Source organism: Tupaia chinensis, unplaced genomic scaffold, assembly GCF_000334495.1.
Source record: "Tupaia chinensis unplaced genomic scaffold, TupChi_1.0 Scaffold000197_1, whole genome shotgun sequence".
NCBI classification, from domain to species: domain Eukaryota; kingdom Metazoa; phylum Chordata; class Mammalia; order Scandentia; family Tupaiidae; genus Tupaia; species Tupaia belangeri.
This window is the reverse complement of record NW_006159672.1, coordinates 329,434-344,225: the sequence shown is the minus strand read 5'-3', so window position 1 is coordinate 344,225 and position 14,792 is coordinate 329,434. Positions and strand designations below refer to the sequence as shown.

Here is a 14,792-nt window from a genome sequence, read left to right as displayed (position 1 = left end):
GTCTCTGGTGAATATACATGCTCTCTGGCAAAACAAAGGAACAAAAACCTACTGATAAATCCTAGTAACAAGTCACATTTTCTATAGTCTTTAAGTAACACGAGGCCAGATATACTTCATGGTTAAAGCTAAAACATGCACCATTTCATACCATCTACTTATTTTTATCAGTGTATTTGCCATTTCTTTCTCATTCATCACCACAGGAGGAAAAAAAAAATGTACAAGAACCAAATGTAAGAGAGTTATGCCAAGTTTCAAAAAACAAAATTCGCTGGATATAGTTTTACTTAAGCCTAATGAAGCTATTCCTTCTCCTTTTCACTTATCTAATTTCTACTCAGGTTTCAGAATACAACTTTGTTTCCCCTAATCTAAGGACCCAGGTAACTTAGAAAGAACCTTGAAAGTCACTATCATCTTAAGCCTTCTTAACATATCATTGGTGGCTCCAGCCTGTGACATGGTGGTTAAGGTGCTGGACTCCCATATGGCTCACCAAGGTCTGAGTCCCAGACCTGGTGGCTTGCTTCTTCTCTCTCTCTCTCTCTCTCTCTCTCTCTCTCTCTCTCTGATGAGTGCACATGCCGTGTAGCAAATTATAAATAAACATCAATAAATACTTTTTTGAAAAAATGCATATCATTGGTAAGCCCTCAACTGTAAGGATACTGTAATGTGTATCATTATATTATTAAGCCAATCAGCAAGTACTGAAGGATGACTACACTTAGGAGAGAAGAGATACTGAGAAAGACCTCCTCTGTAGAACATTCATATTTGTATTAAAGAGAAAGAACTGACATATAGGGATGCATCCTTTAGGCCTGTTCTTATATGTGTCCCAGGTGAAGCCTGCATTGAAGTGTTCCCCAGGAAGCACTCTTCAGTACTTTCTTCCTCCTCCTTCCACAGTTCCACAGTGATCCTGAGCACAGTGGGCTGGTGCCATCCATTGACGCATGCCTGTCTCCTGATGCATCACACACCATCCAGGACTGCGCCTTGCTCTTCTCTGTGTGCTCAACCTGTAGGGTTACCCTAGATGTGCAGCTGCTATTGACTGAGTAAATGAAGGTAGCAGACAAGGACTGGAGAGATCAGAGAGTACAAACCCAGATGTGGACCATCAAAAAGACAATCTATGGGAGAGGAACACAGAGACACAGTACTAGAAAATGAACTAAAGAAGTGAAGACACAAAGGAGGGACTGACTATGGTGTGTTGTAGCTAGAGGGCAGAAAGTGGATAAGATAAGAACCATATCCCTCATAGCCAACAGGGTGACTCAAATCCTGGCCCCAGATTGGAGGACAAGTTCTTCACAGCTATTGGTCAAGGAAAAGGATGCCTTGAAAGACACACCAGGCATATATGCGTGCATGCTGAAAATCCTGACGGGATAGGAAAAATGAATGAGACTGTGGTGTGACAGTGCCCTACTGGGGGAAAGGTGCTTTCTCCCTGTCCCCTCCTCTCTGTCTTCAGCAGCCTGAGGATTTTTCAGTATCCATGAGAAATTGAGAGAGAGAATCAGGTGGGAAAAAAATTTTAAAGACCTTACTTTGGGAAATCCTACCAAGCTGGGATTCATGTCAGTAGCACCAAAGAGACATGGATGTTCTACTCTGGAGTAGCCAGACCTGAAGGATGGGACATGAAGGGCTGAGTACAGGAGAAGTAAGAAGGCAAATGGAGGTGGGAGCAGAGGAAAAAGAAAGGAAGAAGTCAATAGAAGAAACAACAGGAGGGAAAAACAAAAATCAGTGGGGTATGAGGATGCATGGGTAAGGGAGATGAAACTGAGCAATCAATCAAGCAGAGTTGGCAGCCTTTGTTAGGATGTCCTCAGAATAAGAGTTCTGAAAGACTCTACGCTGTTCTAAGTTCTCTGCTACTTCTTCATCCCACTGAAAGCTAAATTCAGTCTTGCGATTAACAACTAAATGCCTTTTGCTCCAAACTCAGCTGAGGTAAGCATAGTAGCTGTGCTGGATGGAGTAGAAACCACCCCTGGGTCACGCCATTGCACTGTGTCAGCCCATCTCCCAGGAAAGATCTCTGAGTTTACTTCCAGGCTGCCAGAGATACTGGCATATCATATATGGGGAAAGAAACCTTTAGAGACATGAGAATGGAACTCTGTGAGGGAAGGATGTGGCTTCATATTTTTTAAAACCTGATGATTGCTATGCACAAAGGACAAGTTCATAACAGCTATTGGTCAAGGAAAAGGATGAAAGTAACAACCTGGCAGAATAGAAAATATTGATGAGAGCTAGAATTTATTTTAAAGACTAAAATGCAACAGCTATTTGGGTGTCACAGTTTAAGCAACGTATAGACGTTGTTTTATCTTCACCTTGCGACAGTTTTGTGTTCTGAATACTAAAATGTCACTCTACCCACACCTTCAGTTAATGACTATCAGTAATTCTGCTCAGATCATTATCCCAGCTTCATATCCCAAGCAATTAACTCTACTCATCCCCTTTGCCTTGCCTAAGTTCTCTTTAGACTGACAGCACCTCTCTTCAAGGTGCTGAACTGAACCGAAGCTCCACTTCATTGTCCATCAGCTGCAGTGGAAGGAAAGAAAAGACTCATCTACTTTATGCTGTGTGTCTGAATTCATCTCATTTTGTTCCACTCTGGATTAAACCATCCTTGCATCATTTTTAACCCCTGCATCAGAAGAAAGTCTGAAGAATTCAAACCAAGGCAATCTTTCCTCAGTAGACCATGGCTGACAAAATGTACACTGGCAGAGAAGATCACAAACACTAACTTTCATCTGCAGCCCTTTATTAGGATTGTGTACCTGGCTACTTATAAAGAATGCTAATACAGAATCCCTTTTGCTGTCAACTTATGAATAGAAACTGATTGCAACAAATGCTCATTTCTCCCTTTCAATTCTAAGCCATCTCTCAAGTGAACCCAATACTCTGCAAAGTCTAGATTTGGTCAGACCAAAGAAATATAGGAGATGCCCTGCAATGAAAAATACAAGGGGGGTCCTTTTGATGGTAATAGATGGGGACTCACATGGCCTTGCCAGAAAGACAGATTGTATCTTCAAATCTAAGTGATCTTGATTGTAGTGAATGGTTACCTCCAAACAGAAATCCTGCCCTGGGTGTTCTAATATGGTATTCTGAGATTAAACTGAGAAACAGCCAGGAAAACATACTTCTTTGACATATGTCATTTTTTGGAGAAATATCAATATTCTCACTTTAGTTTCAGATATATGATAAGTAAAAACCATGCCATTTGGTAAAAAATGTATGGATTCAGTAGTTAAGTAATAGGCAAAACACTCCCCAAATCCTTTCCATTATGGATCTGTGTGTTGTAATGGAGTGAGATTCCCATAAAGTCTAGTAAAAGGAGGCCACTTCTTCTGTCTCACCAACTCCAGACTCTGAAGGCCCCAAACTACTAGCTGATTGTTGCTTAATTACCTGGAACCACTCAGGGAATAGGGTAAGCGGGACACTTGCTACAATAATTTAAATGTACTTGTGAGCTATGCTTGAAACTACAGTCCTTGAATCTCACGTTCTCAGTAACTGTTGTGCTGCTGGGAGAGAGGAGAAGAGCAGGAAAAATTTTCACTATCTTACAATTTTGTTGAGTTCTTGGAACCAGCTTTATTGAACTCTTTTTGACCATTATTAGTTAGCTAAGCTAATGGCTACAAATAAAGTTAATTTTTTACATTGATGTAATATTGCCTTTGGAAGAAGCATTTTCCCAGTTGATTTTTGCCAACATCATAAAATTTTGCTAATTCATCTCTGCTAATTTAGATTCCATTTGGACAGAGGATGAGCAAAGGTTAACATCAGTATAAGCTGGAAATCAAAGAACTAAGTAAACAGTGAAACAAAAATGAAGAGGAAAGTCCGGTCCATTTCAGAGAGCCATTTGCTGGTTCTTCTAAAACCTCAACACCAAACCTAACATACGGAATGAATGATTCACATCTCCTTTGTTCCCACTCATTAGAAACTGGCCAGTGTGTGCCTGTGTGACAAAAGGAGCTGAAATAATTAATCATAGACTGTTCCGTTGGTTAGATAAGCTTTTATTTAAAATCACAGATGTGAATGAGCTGGGGACACACTTAAGATGGTTTTCCTTCTGTCTCAAAACCTGCATTTGGGTCCAGCAGATGTTATAATGGTTACATCACTGGACTCCCACATGGTCGACGGTGGTTCAAGTCCTAGACTCGGTGGCTTAAAACTCAAGCCAGGCACATGTGCACCCATGCCCAAAATCTCAAGAGGAGAAGGGACTGCAGTGTGGCCATACCCCCTGGGTGAGATTTCTTGCTTTTTATCTTTCTCTGTTTTTCTGGCAAGTTTATGTGCTCTGTAGCAAAGACAAACAAAATCTCTCCTAAGTAAAAAAACTCTCTGTAAAAAAAGCCCCATGAGTGTCCATTTTGCCAGCTTCAGACTAGATCATCATCAGTTTCTCATGACCAAAGTTTCACCGCAGTATTCCACAAAGCAAGAGATTGGGATGTGACTTCTGTGTGTGTCTTCTCTGACCTCTCACAGATTCACAACTTGAGCAGTCCCTCGCTCACTACTCAGCCTCAGAAGGGTGTTGGATGCAGTCAGTTACCTCTCTTTAGTCCTTTAATCACTGACCTCTGAAGAACAGAACAAAAACCTGGAAAAATATCATTTCAGTGTATTAAGGGAAATTAAGCTGGATAATGAATCTAAAACACAGTCCAAAATCTATACCAGTCAGCTTTGCCTGAAGGAAAGAAGGACTTCCATTTTTGAATAATTTATTAATGCCTGTAAAACAGGTCTCTAAGTTAACTATTTCACAACATGTGGGTGAGAGTCTGTTTTGCTTGCCTTCCCACTGGGAACTCCCACATGGTCGACGGTGGTTCAAGTCCTAGACTCGGTGGCTTAAAACTCAAGCCAGGCACATGTGCACCCATGCCCAAAATCTCAAGAGGAGAAGGGACTGCAGTGTGGCCATACCCCCTGGGTGAGATTTCTTGCTTTTTATCTTTCTCTGTTTTTCTGGCAAGTTTATGTGCTCTGTAGCAAAGACAAACAAAATCTCTCCTAAGTAAAAAAACTCTCTGTAAAAAAAGCCCCATGAGTGTCCATTTTGCCAGCTTCAGACTAGATCATCATCAGTTTCTCATGACCAAAGTTTCACCGCAGTATTCCACAAAGCAAGAGATTGGGATGTGACTTCTGTGTGTGTCTTCTCTGACCTCTCACAGATTCACAACTTGAGCAGTCCCTCGCTCACTACTCAGCCTCAGAAGGGTGTTGGATGCAGTCAGTTACCTCTCTTTAGTCCTTTAATCACTGACCTCTGAAGAACAGAACAAAAACCTGGAAAAATATCATTTCAGTGTATTAAGGGAAATTAAGCTGGATAATGAATCTAAAACACAGTCCAAAATCTATACCAGTCAGCTTTGCCTGAAGGAAAGAAGGACTTCCATTTTTGAATAATTTATTAATGCCTGTAAAACAGGTCTCTAAGTTAACTATTTCACAACATGTGGGTGAGAGTCTGTTTTGCTTGCCTTCCCACTGGGAAGCTGCATGTTAAAGAATGGGATATTCACGTCATCACTCCTCTATTCTGAGTAGCTTAATGTGCAGGCATTCCCTCAGCATATGGAATAAAAATGCTGACCCAATTAATCTTGAATCCCAGCCAGCGTCTTTGACTCCAAGGTGTCTCAACAGGGGAAAGCCACTAAAAATCCCATAATCTCACACAGTCCTTCTTCACACTCCTCAGATTATTTGCCTCTGTCTTTTGCTATATCCAGTAACTGACTTATGTGGGGAAGGTGCTGTGCTTAGTCTGTCCTACTCACCACACACAACACATTCCAGAGTCAAACCAGAAAACCACAAATCAGCACAGAGCTTGTCAGAGTGGACAGAATCCAAGGGGAAGTCTCTGTCAGCTGATGAGATGATCCCACAAAGTTTCCTTCTGACTACAAATCCAGAGCATTGGCCAAATCCATTTTATTTCTAATTAAAGGGGATGGCAACTCCATTTCCAACAGTTTTCTCAAATATACTGGCAAATTGGCTAAAATTCTCAATGTAGCTATATTTATCTATATACATAGGTATGTGTGTCCATCTAAATATATCTATGCATATATAAGGAGCCTTCAAAATATTTATCGAAAATGCATATTATGCAGAACCTGCAAGGATTTCCATTTTTTGGCACCAAAAATAAACTTACACTTTAATTTCAGTGTTCCATTAATGCTTTGAAGTCCCCTCCTGCACAGACATACGTACATGTGCATGCACACACAGAATCATTATTTTGACATTCATTTTCTTTATTCAGGGCTTCCTTAAAACAATAAATGGTGGCCTCTGGGAGATTGCTTGTCCCCAAATCTAATCATTTCTTGGTTTTTCTTAGGTGGATACTAGTGTTTATACTTTTCAGAGGCCTGTTGAAGGTTTGGATTCACTACATGACCTTGTTGTGCTTTTATAATTGGCAAAACAAGGTAACAATATTGTGCCTCCTACTCCCCTAAAATTGGAAAACGTAAGGTAAAAATAAATCGCCCAAAACATACTATCTTTTTTTTTTTTTTGAGAGGTTTTCGCTATAGGGCGCGTGCGCTCACCAGACAGACAGAGACAGAGAGACAGAAAGCCAGAAATCACCCCCCGGGGGGATGGTCACGCCACAATCCCTTCTCCTCCATTCTCCTCTCGGGATCTTGGGCACGCACGCACACGCACCCGGCGTGAGTTTTAAGCCACCAGGTCCGAGACGCGAACCACAGTCGACTACGTGGGAGTCCAGCGACATAGCCATTACGCTAAGTGCTGGTTCCCAAAACAAACTTACTCTATGTGCTGGTTCCCAAAACAAACTATCTTAATACCACAATAGTGACTACTTTTGTTCATTATCTTCCAGTACATTTGGGCAGGCTGTTTTCTTTCACTTAACATTATTTCGCAAGTGTTTTTCTATGATATTAAATAATCTTTATAATTATCATTTTAATGGCTGTCTTGAGCGAATGTGTACCATAATTTACATAGGCTTTACCTATTGGTAGGCACTTAGCTGCTCCCATTTTTCACTCCTTTAAGTTAGAATGAGCATTTTTATATACACTCTTAATTTAAAGCAGCAGCAGGGATAGCTCTACGTCACTAATCTAAAAATATAGGGCTTATATATCTACAACTTACATTTGATTATGGAATTTAATCTGAGGGTAATTAAGACATTTATATTCCAAACAGCTCCTTGGCATCTAGCTCTCCTGAGCCAGACAGGCACCACCATGACTTGCCATTTTCACTCAAGACAGCACAGTCCAGTGAGTTCCAAATCACGATTTTCCAATGAAAAATAAATTTTATGAACTCCTTCTGTCTTGGAGCCAAGAGATTACCTTCAAGAACCAGAGTCCACGGTTCTCTTGAGTAGCCTAGCCATGGCAAGCCATCATTAAAAATGCTATTTTGGTTTTGTGTTCAGTCCACAATTCAGGGCAACCCACCATTTGTGCTACATGGTCAGGTGTGTGCCAAGAATATACCTGGAAGTTCCTATATAACCTGTATCCATAGACATCACGGGGATAGTCCAAAGAAATTGCTCAGATGAGTTTTAGTAGTTTGATGCTTTTTGAAGTTGAGCATGGGTCACTCTAGGTTACAGATTTCCCTTAGTAGGGTTGTGATTTAGTACATGGACTACAAATGGATTCAGAGCGCAGGCTACTTGCTGTGTGATTTTGAGTAATTACAAAAAAATAAAGGAAAAAAAAAAAACTGTATGCCTCAGTTTCAGTCAACATATAAGGATAATACTAGTGCCTCTCCAGTAAGGCTATCGTGAGAGTCAAATGAGAAAATGCAGATGACGTGCACAGGTGACATTTGTTTAGAGCACAGAAGTACATAGCATATGTACTGAATGTTATTGTAGCACTGCAACATTTGCTCAATAAATGCAAGAAGAAATGATCAATAAACCAGTGTGCAAGAAGGTTCTACTTGCCTCGTGGACAGCTTTCTGTAGAATGCTCCATTTACTTTCATGAGAGATTCATTTTCTTAATGGTAATCACTATAAGCCTGATCCCCAATAAATAGTAAATGAACACCCTAGGAAGATATATCCACCACCTTAGTAATTCTTAATGTTCAGAAAATTCCATTTGAAAGCTTTAGATAATGTCATCAAACCATCAAAAGGAACCCATAACCTCATCAGAAACCAAAGTAAATCAACTGTAAAAAATCCTTAGTGTCTCTCCTATCAGGGAATCAGGACAATTCAATTAATATTATTTTAAGAAAAAGCAATAGCAAACTATACTGATAAAAACTCTTTAAGTATTACCATCATTTTTACTAATAAGGATATTTTATATATTTAGAAGGTCGCTGTAAAACAGAAAAGCTTAGTGTGCATGCTGATTATGTTGCCACCAGCAATTAATTCTTCTGATTTGTTTTATTAGTTTAATAGTTGGGTCCAAGAAGCAGAGTATCTTTCCAAACCAGCAAACTGATGTAGGAAATTATTTCAGAACAATTCCTGGCAAATCGTGATGATGAATAGCATGGTAGGACAAACTTATTCAGACACACATTTTTCAGTAGTGGCAGGGAAAAGGCTGAAAAATTACTAGTAAATTGCTTTTTGTAAAAATGCTCTCTCTTTCAAATTTTCCGTAGTATGAAGGTCTTCTGCAGAATGATGGCACAATACATTCTGACATACCTGGACAACAAAGGCAGTTAAAGAATGAATATGAGATAAGAGTGAGGGTTAAGATTTAATTTTCTTATTATACCCTCCACTGTCACCCATACTGTCTCCCACACCAAGTTTTTTGTGTGCACCTTTTTAACCTGTTGGGATGAGTGTCTCTAAAAGATATCTATTATCTCTCCTAAGCAGGCATTCTCTTCCTCTCCCACCACCCATACCCTAATCTTCTCCAAAAGAAAGTCAGGATATTGTTACATCTCTAGTCCACCTTTCCATTTATCTCCTCTCTAAAAACAGTCCAATTTCCCAAGTTCCAGATTATAAAGGCTCCAAAATCTCCAGCACCTAGTATAATTCCAGACTTCTCTTTGCTTTCTACCCCAATCTTGCCCCTCAGGACACACACCAGGAGAACTGAACTGGAGCCTCAACATTACAAGTGAAAGGGCTAATGCAGTGATTCTTAACCAGGGGTGGTTATGTCTCAATCTCATTTGGCAACGTGTGCAGACATTTCTAGCTATTACCCTGGGAGGGAAGAGTGCTGCTTCTATCCAGAGCATGGAAGTCAGGATGCTTTGTTAAACATTCTATACTGCACAGAAGAGCCGCTCTGACAACAACGAATTATCCAGGCTAAAATATCAGTAGTGCCATGGTTGAGAATCCCTTGTTTGAGCAAAATCAACTGCTGCAGAGATTGTTTGTGTTGTCCTCAAACATGATTACCATTTAGTTGTTTGTGGCATAATGTATGAAGAACTCGATTTTTCTCTAAGCCTTCATTTAGTAAACATGGGTGGATGCCTGCAAAGTGGCAGGATCACACTGACCTGCAATGCAAAGGTCAATTTAACCAGGTCCTCAGCTACAAAGAGGGCCACTCATGTAACACTCTCAGACAGGGGCTGTGACCAAACTACCATGCCTTTGAGGCCTGCATTGCTAAGTCAGTAAGATCTAAGGATGTGGGGAAGTGTCAGGTCTGTTTGTTGGACACCTGGACACATCCTAAAAACAATATAGATTTAAGAGTATGGTGGTTCTGGGCTCCTATATGTGGTTTTATTTGCTGTATGACTTTGAACAAGGTTCATAATCTCTCTGAACCTATTTCCTACTTAAAATGGGAAACAAGGCATTGACTCTCAGGAACATCTATAAGGAAAGTATTTCATATGTCAGCTAGCAGAGCAGCTGGCCCAAGGATCCCCTGCCCCATAAACAGAGACCACGTCAGAAGTGTTGGAGTTCTTGTACATTTCCTGAGAAGTGCTACTGCAGGTCTCTGGGCTGGGTTCTCAGACTGTCACAGGACAGGGCATAAGATCTGTCAACAGCAGATCTGGCACTACCCAGGCACTTACCGGCTTGTGTCTGTGACCTTGCCTTTCTGGGCACCTGGCTTCAGTCTCCAGGGCCCTGTATATCCCGGATCCTCCAATCTGACTGTTTCCTCTCAAACACAAGGGGGAAGAAAAGCCAAAGCCAACTCACAAACAACATACTTAACTGAATTTTCTTGCTTTAAAGTTCAACCTCAAGAAAGTTCTTCCACGTGCAATAAGCAGCTGTGAATCAGCCTAATAAAATGAAGGCATTTTACCCCACTGGTATTCCCCGAGAGGAATCATTGGCCACCTGCATCTTTTTAGCTGCATTTAATAATTCAGTCCAGGATGAATTTGCATGATTAACATAAAGCCTCGTGATTTTATTTTCTTTCAGGATTTAAGTACTGAAACAACCACCATTGTTTTCATTTTCAGAGATTCTGATCAAAACATAAAACTTGATTCTAGAATGAATAATTTCTTTCTTATTTTTTTTTTTTAAATTTCTAAATAACACTCTCCATGGAATCAAAGAAAAGAGTTGCTAACACTGCCTTTGTAGATGCGGGGAAACCCAAGTTCTTTTTACGGCTAGTGTTAGTTAACCCATTGGAAGCAAAGCATCTCTCCATGATGTATCTTTATGGCGTTCCCACGGAGGAGTTTGGCCAGCCTTCCCACAGAATACGTAAGAGCTAACGTAAATTGTACATCTATTTTCAAGTTCTCACTTGTAGGGCTCTCCACATTTATCTGCTCAGAACCTAGAATCTTCAGTAAGTCTTTAAAACAGCAGTGCTCTTCCATTCCAGTAATAGATTAATCACGTCATCTTCAAAAAATAGTAAAAACCCAAAGCAAGTAAGTTGCATTTGCTAAACCATCTGCCTATGAAGTCGGGACACACGTGTGAAAAGATAATTTGCAAAGCCGAAGAGGCAGCATCATCGGGTTTCTTAATGAATATAGTAAAACAGGTTTGTCTAATGGGGAAACATGCATTACTATCAAAAGAAAAACGAGTGTATCCCACATGGAAAAGCAAGCAGGCTTTAATATCTGAGAAGCATTTCAAGCTGTGCCTGCCAGCAACGCTCCGCCTGTCTGATTTTCCTTAACATAAAGGCCGACCTCACCTGTTTAAAAATAATTAGGAAGCAGGCAGTCATAATTCTGGCTCAAAGTGTGTGCTGCCATGTTTTCGTGTGTGTTTCTGTCCCACTGATGCCATTGTTGCTGTTTCTGCATGCAGGAACCATGGTCAGTAAAGAAAGCGGCAAATGTATACTCACAACGTCGGAGAGTGAAGTGGAACCTGCCGCCTGCCTGGCCCTGGAGATGAAATATGCCCTGGATCCCAACCGGCAGATTAAGAAACGGAACAAAGCCCTGCAGGTGCGGTTTAAGGATATCTGCGAGGCGCAGAATGAGCAGAGGGACACACAGCTCTCGTCAGGACAGCCGGGTGAGAAGCGGGAGGCCAAGCCAGTATCCTATAGAGCAGCTTATCGCAAATACATGACGGTGCCCGCCCGGAGGTCCATCCCCAATGTCACCAAGAGCACAGGCGTGCAGACCTCTCCGGACCTTAAGAAGTGTTACCAGACATTCCCTCTGGACCGCAAAAAAGGGAATCTCAAAAGCATCCCAGCTGTGGATCCCTTTAAAAGCCAAAACAATGGGTTTCTAACAGACACTAAAGATAAAAGTGAGGGAGGACACACGGAAGAGCCCCGACCATGTGGCGCAGGCCGAGTCCAAAAGACGACAGCCTTGGTTTTCCACTCTAATGAACACATGAATGCTGTGGATCAGCCTTCTGGGGTCAACTGTGCAGAGCCATGCAAAAACCCTGATTTGCTTAGCTATCAAGACGTTCCCCTCCAAAACTCCACTCGGCCTCCTGAAGAGCCTGATTACCAGCTGCATGGGAAAGCAAGGCATGACAGGGGGACGCCAGACTCTGAGGAGCCGCCTCTGCCCACGCTCGGGAGGGTGTTTAAAACGGAGGTTGCCACCGTTTACGCACCTGCCCACAGTGCCCGGGCCACAGAGCCTGGCTTGTCAAACTCTGCCGCTGCAAGCCAGTGGTCCCTCTGCCCTGTAGATGAGGAGCGGAGGAGAGCCGCACATCTCAATGGGCTCCAGGCGCCCCCAGGCACTGCCCTGGCCTGCTCACCCCCGATGCAGTGCCTGTCCCCCGAATGTAGTGAACAGACCCTGCAGACTCGAGCCCCAGCGGGGTTGGAGAGCCAGCCTAGTCCGACAGTGGTTGCTACAGGTGATGAATGCCAACAAATCGTGCCTCATACGGAAGTGGTGGACCTCAAAGCACAGCTTCAGATGATGGAGAACTTGATCAGCTCAAGCCAAGAAACCATCAAAGTGCTCTTGGGGGTCATTCAGGAGTTGGAAAAAGGAGAGGCCCATCGGGAAGGGTATGTATATTCCCCCATATCTTACAAAGTTCTGCAGTCTCCTCACTCTGAGGGCCCATTTGTAGCCCCTAAAGCCCCAAATCCATAATGAGATAAAAGCCAGCATTTCTGCGAATGGGCTGTGGTCCAAGGGGTTACACGGTACGTTACGATGCCAGACATCACTGCATACTCACCTTTATGACACACTTGTATCATGGTTAGCATTCATCTGTCTGGCCTTGTGTTCAAACTGTACCTACATTTTAAATGAATTGATAAATCTTTCTTTTCCATATACTAGGACTAAAAGTTTATGATATTGATAATGTATAGAATATGGATGCCAGTCCAAATAAGAAGCTATTTAATGAGAAGCTATTTAAATAAGAAGCTGTTTGCCCCTTACGAACAATGTTATGGAAGAGAAAAGACATTTAGTAAATGCTGACTTGCTTATAACAAAGAATTGGAATAACATTGAAATTCAGGACTGTACAATTTCATCTGATAGATAATGTTTTTCTTTCTTTAGCTAGTATTCAACGAAGCAGTGCTTACCCTGAGATAAGCCCTATCTGTATATGATTAGGAGACAGACGCTTTTCCCCATGGGCTGCCCTCTGTGTGTCCAGTTGGGCTACAGAGAGGACACCAAGTTCTGAGCGCATATGCGGGGATTTCAAAAAGTTCGTGGAAAAATGGGTATAAATGTACAAATTTATTTTGGCGCATGCAATTTTTGAAATCCATGTGTAGTTTTTTCATAATACCTGTTTTCCATTAACTTTATAAAGACTCTGCGTACTGTCCAGCATTGATAAAAGTTTGCTGGGCATTGTTTACCATTTTTTGAGGCTGAAATTGTGTAGCAATAGCATTAAAAACAAGTGACCTAATGGTAGGGTATACGTTCTTGAACTCTCTAGCTAGGAAACCAGTGGGTCAGGCAGTCTGTTCAGGTTGACAGAACAGCCACTGCTTCTCTGGTTCCATGCTTCTCCAAACAGTGCCCAGGGTATATATACGAGCCTTCTGGACCACCAAGCCTTCTCTTTCCCACTCCTTGAAACTGTCTGGATATTGGATCTAATAAGGCAGTGTGCTATTGCCTTATGTGATTTGCACCCTTCACTCTGTGTGCCCCAGGACAGATAAAGGGAGCTGGTAGCCAGCATGAAAGAAGCCAGATAATACATTATCAGGGCAGCAAACCACCTCGAGTACAAAGAGGGCTGTATTAACAGTGTTTGCTTATTGCAGACAGTGAGAAAAACAACCTCTGCATTGCATGGCAGGAAGTGAGGCTAAAGCCCAGTCCCCAACAGCAAAGTCCCTGGATTCAGGTCCTGCCTTTAGCTTCTGGCTGCTCTAGTGGTGTGCAGGTGGCCTATGTATAAAATGTGTTAATTATCAGTATCAACCCCCTCCAATTTACTTGTGGGTACAGTTGTTGCTGTTAAGCAAAAAGAATCCCAGCCAAATGCAAAATACGGTTAACAGATTAGTAGGTAATTTATAGAATGTTTTCAAAAGGCCTTGTTCAACCTTGGGTTTACATGTCCATTTTCATCCCATTTCAATCATTTCAATCTGTGTAGATCCAAAAACAACACATGAGTTGGGGTAAGTGATTAATCAGGATTTACTGATCATTGGACCGCATTCCCACAGAAAGAAGCCCAGTGACGTGATCACTGACTTTGATATACTTGGTAGTGATTTAAATGAGAGAGCAAAATAGAAAGATACCAACATCAGCAGTTGGGAAATAAAACTGACCAAATGCTATAAACAAATGTATATGCGCTGTGCATACTTCCAGGAGTATGTGCCTAAATAAACACCTGCAAAGACTGAACATCCATGATCCCTCTCCCCCTTGTAAAGAAAACTGTGTTACATGTGAAGGTACAGTACTAAAACAAGTATAGAAAATATTTTTAAAGAGGCTCCTCTGGGTTTTAAGACTATCCATCTAGCAAAGTTGTTTGATTTAGGAAGGCAGGTCTGGTGACAGTGCTGGCTCTGAGAGGGTACAGCAAGGGCTGTCCCTCTCTGTGTCTTCTTTCTTCATTTGTAAGTTGGAGGCCTCACCCCTACTGCAGAGAATGGTGAGAATTAAACAAAGTGACCTCCTGACGTGTTCAGCCTAGGGACAGGTACATGTGAATGGGACAATGTCTGCTAGCTGCAGGAGTGTTGGTCTTGCTGGTCAGTAATGTAGGAGGCAAGGGGTCTGGGAAACACTTA

At 41.8% G+C, this 14,792-nt stretch overlaps 2 protein-coding genes across 3 annotated transcripts in view; one reads left to right on the top strand and one right to left on the bottom strand.

Moving 5' to 3' along the window:
• Positions 1–14,792, bottom strand: part of DOCK1 (dedicator of cytokinesis 1) — a 597,377-nt gene that overhangs the window by 317,388 nt on the left and 265,197 nt on the right. The window lies entirely within an intron of this gene.
• INSYN2A (inhibitory synaptic factor 2A) overlaps positions 1–14,792 on the top strand; it is a 66,403-nt gene that overhangs the window by 11,277 nt on the left and 40,334 nt on the right. For both annotated transcript variants that reach the window (XM_006146914.3, XM_006146913.3), the window contains exon 2: positions 11,375–12,560. In XM_006146914.3, the coding sequence (XP_006146976.1) occupies positions 11,380–12,560 (1,181 nt within the window). In that variant the 5' untranslated portion in view covers positions 11,375–11,379. The remainder of the gene's footprint in view (positions 1–11,374; positions 12,561–14,792) is intronic.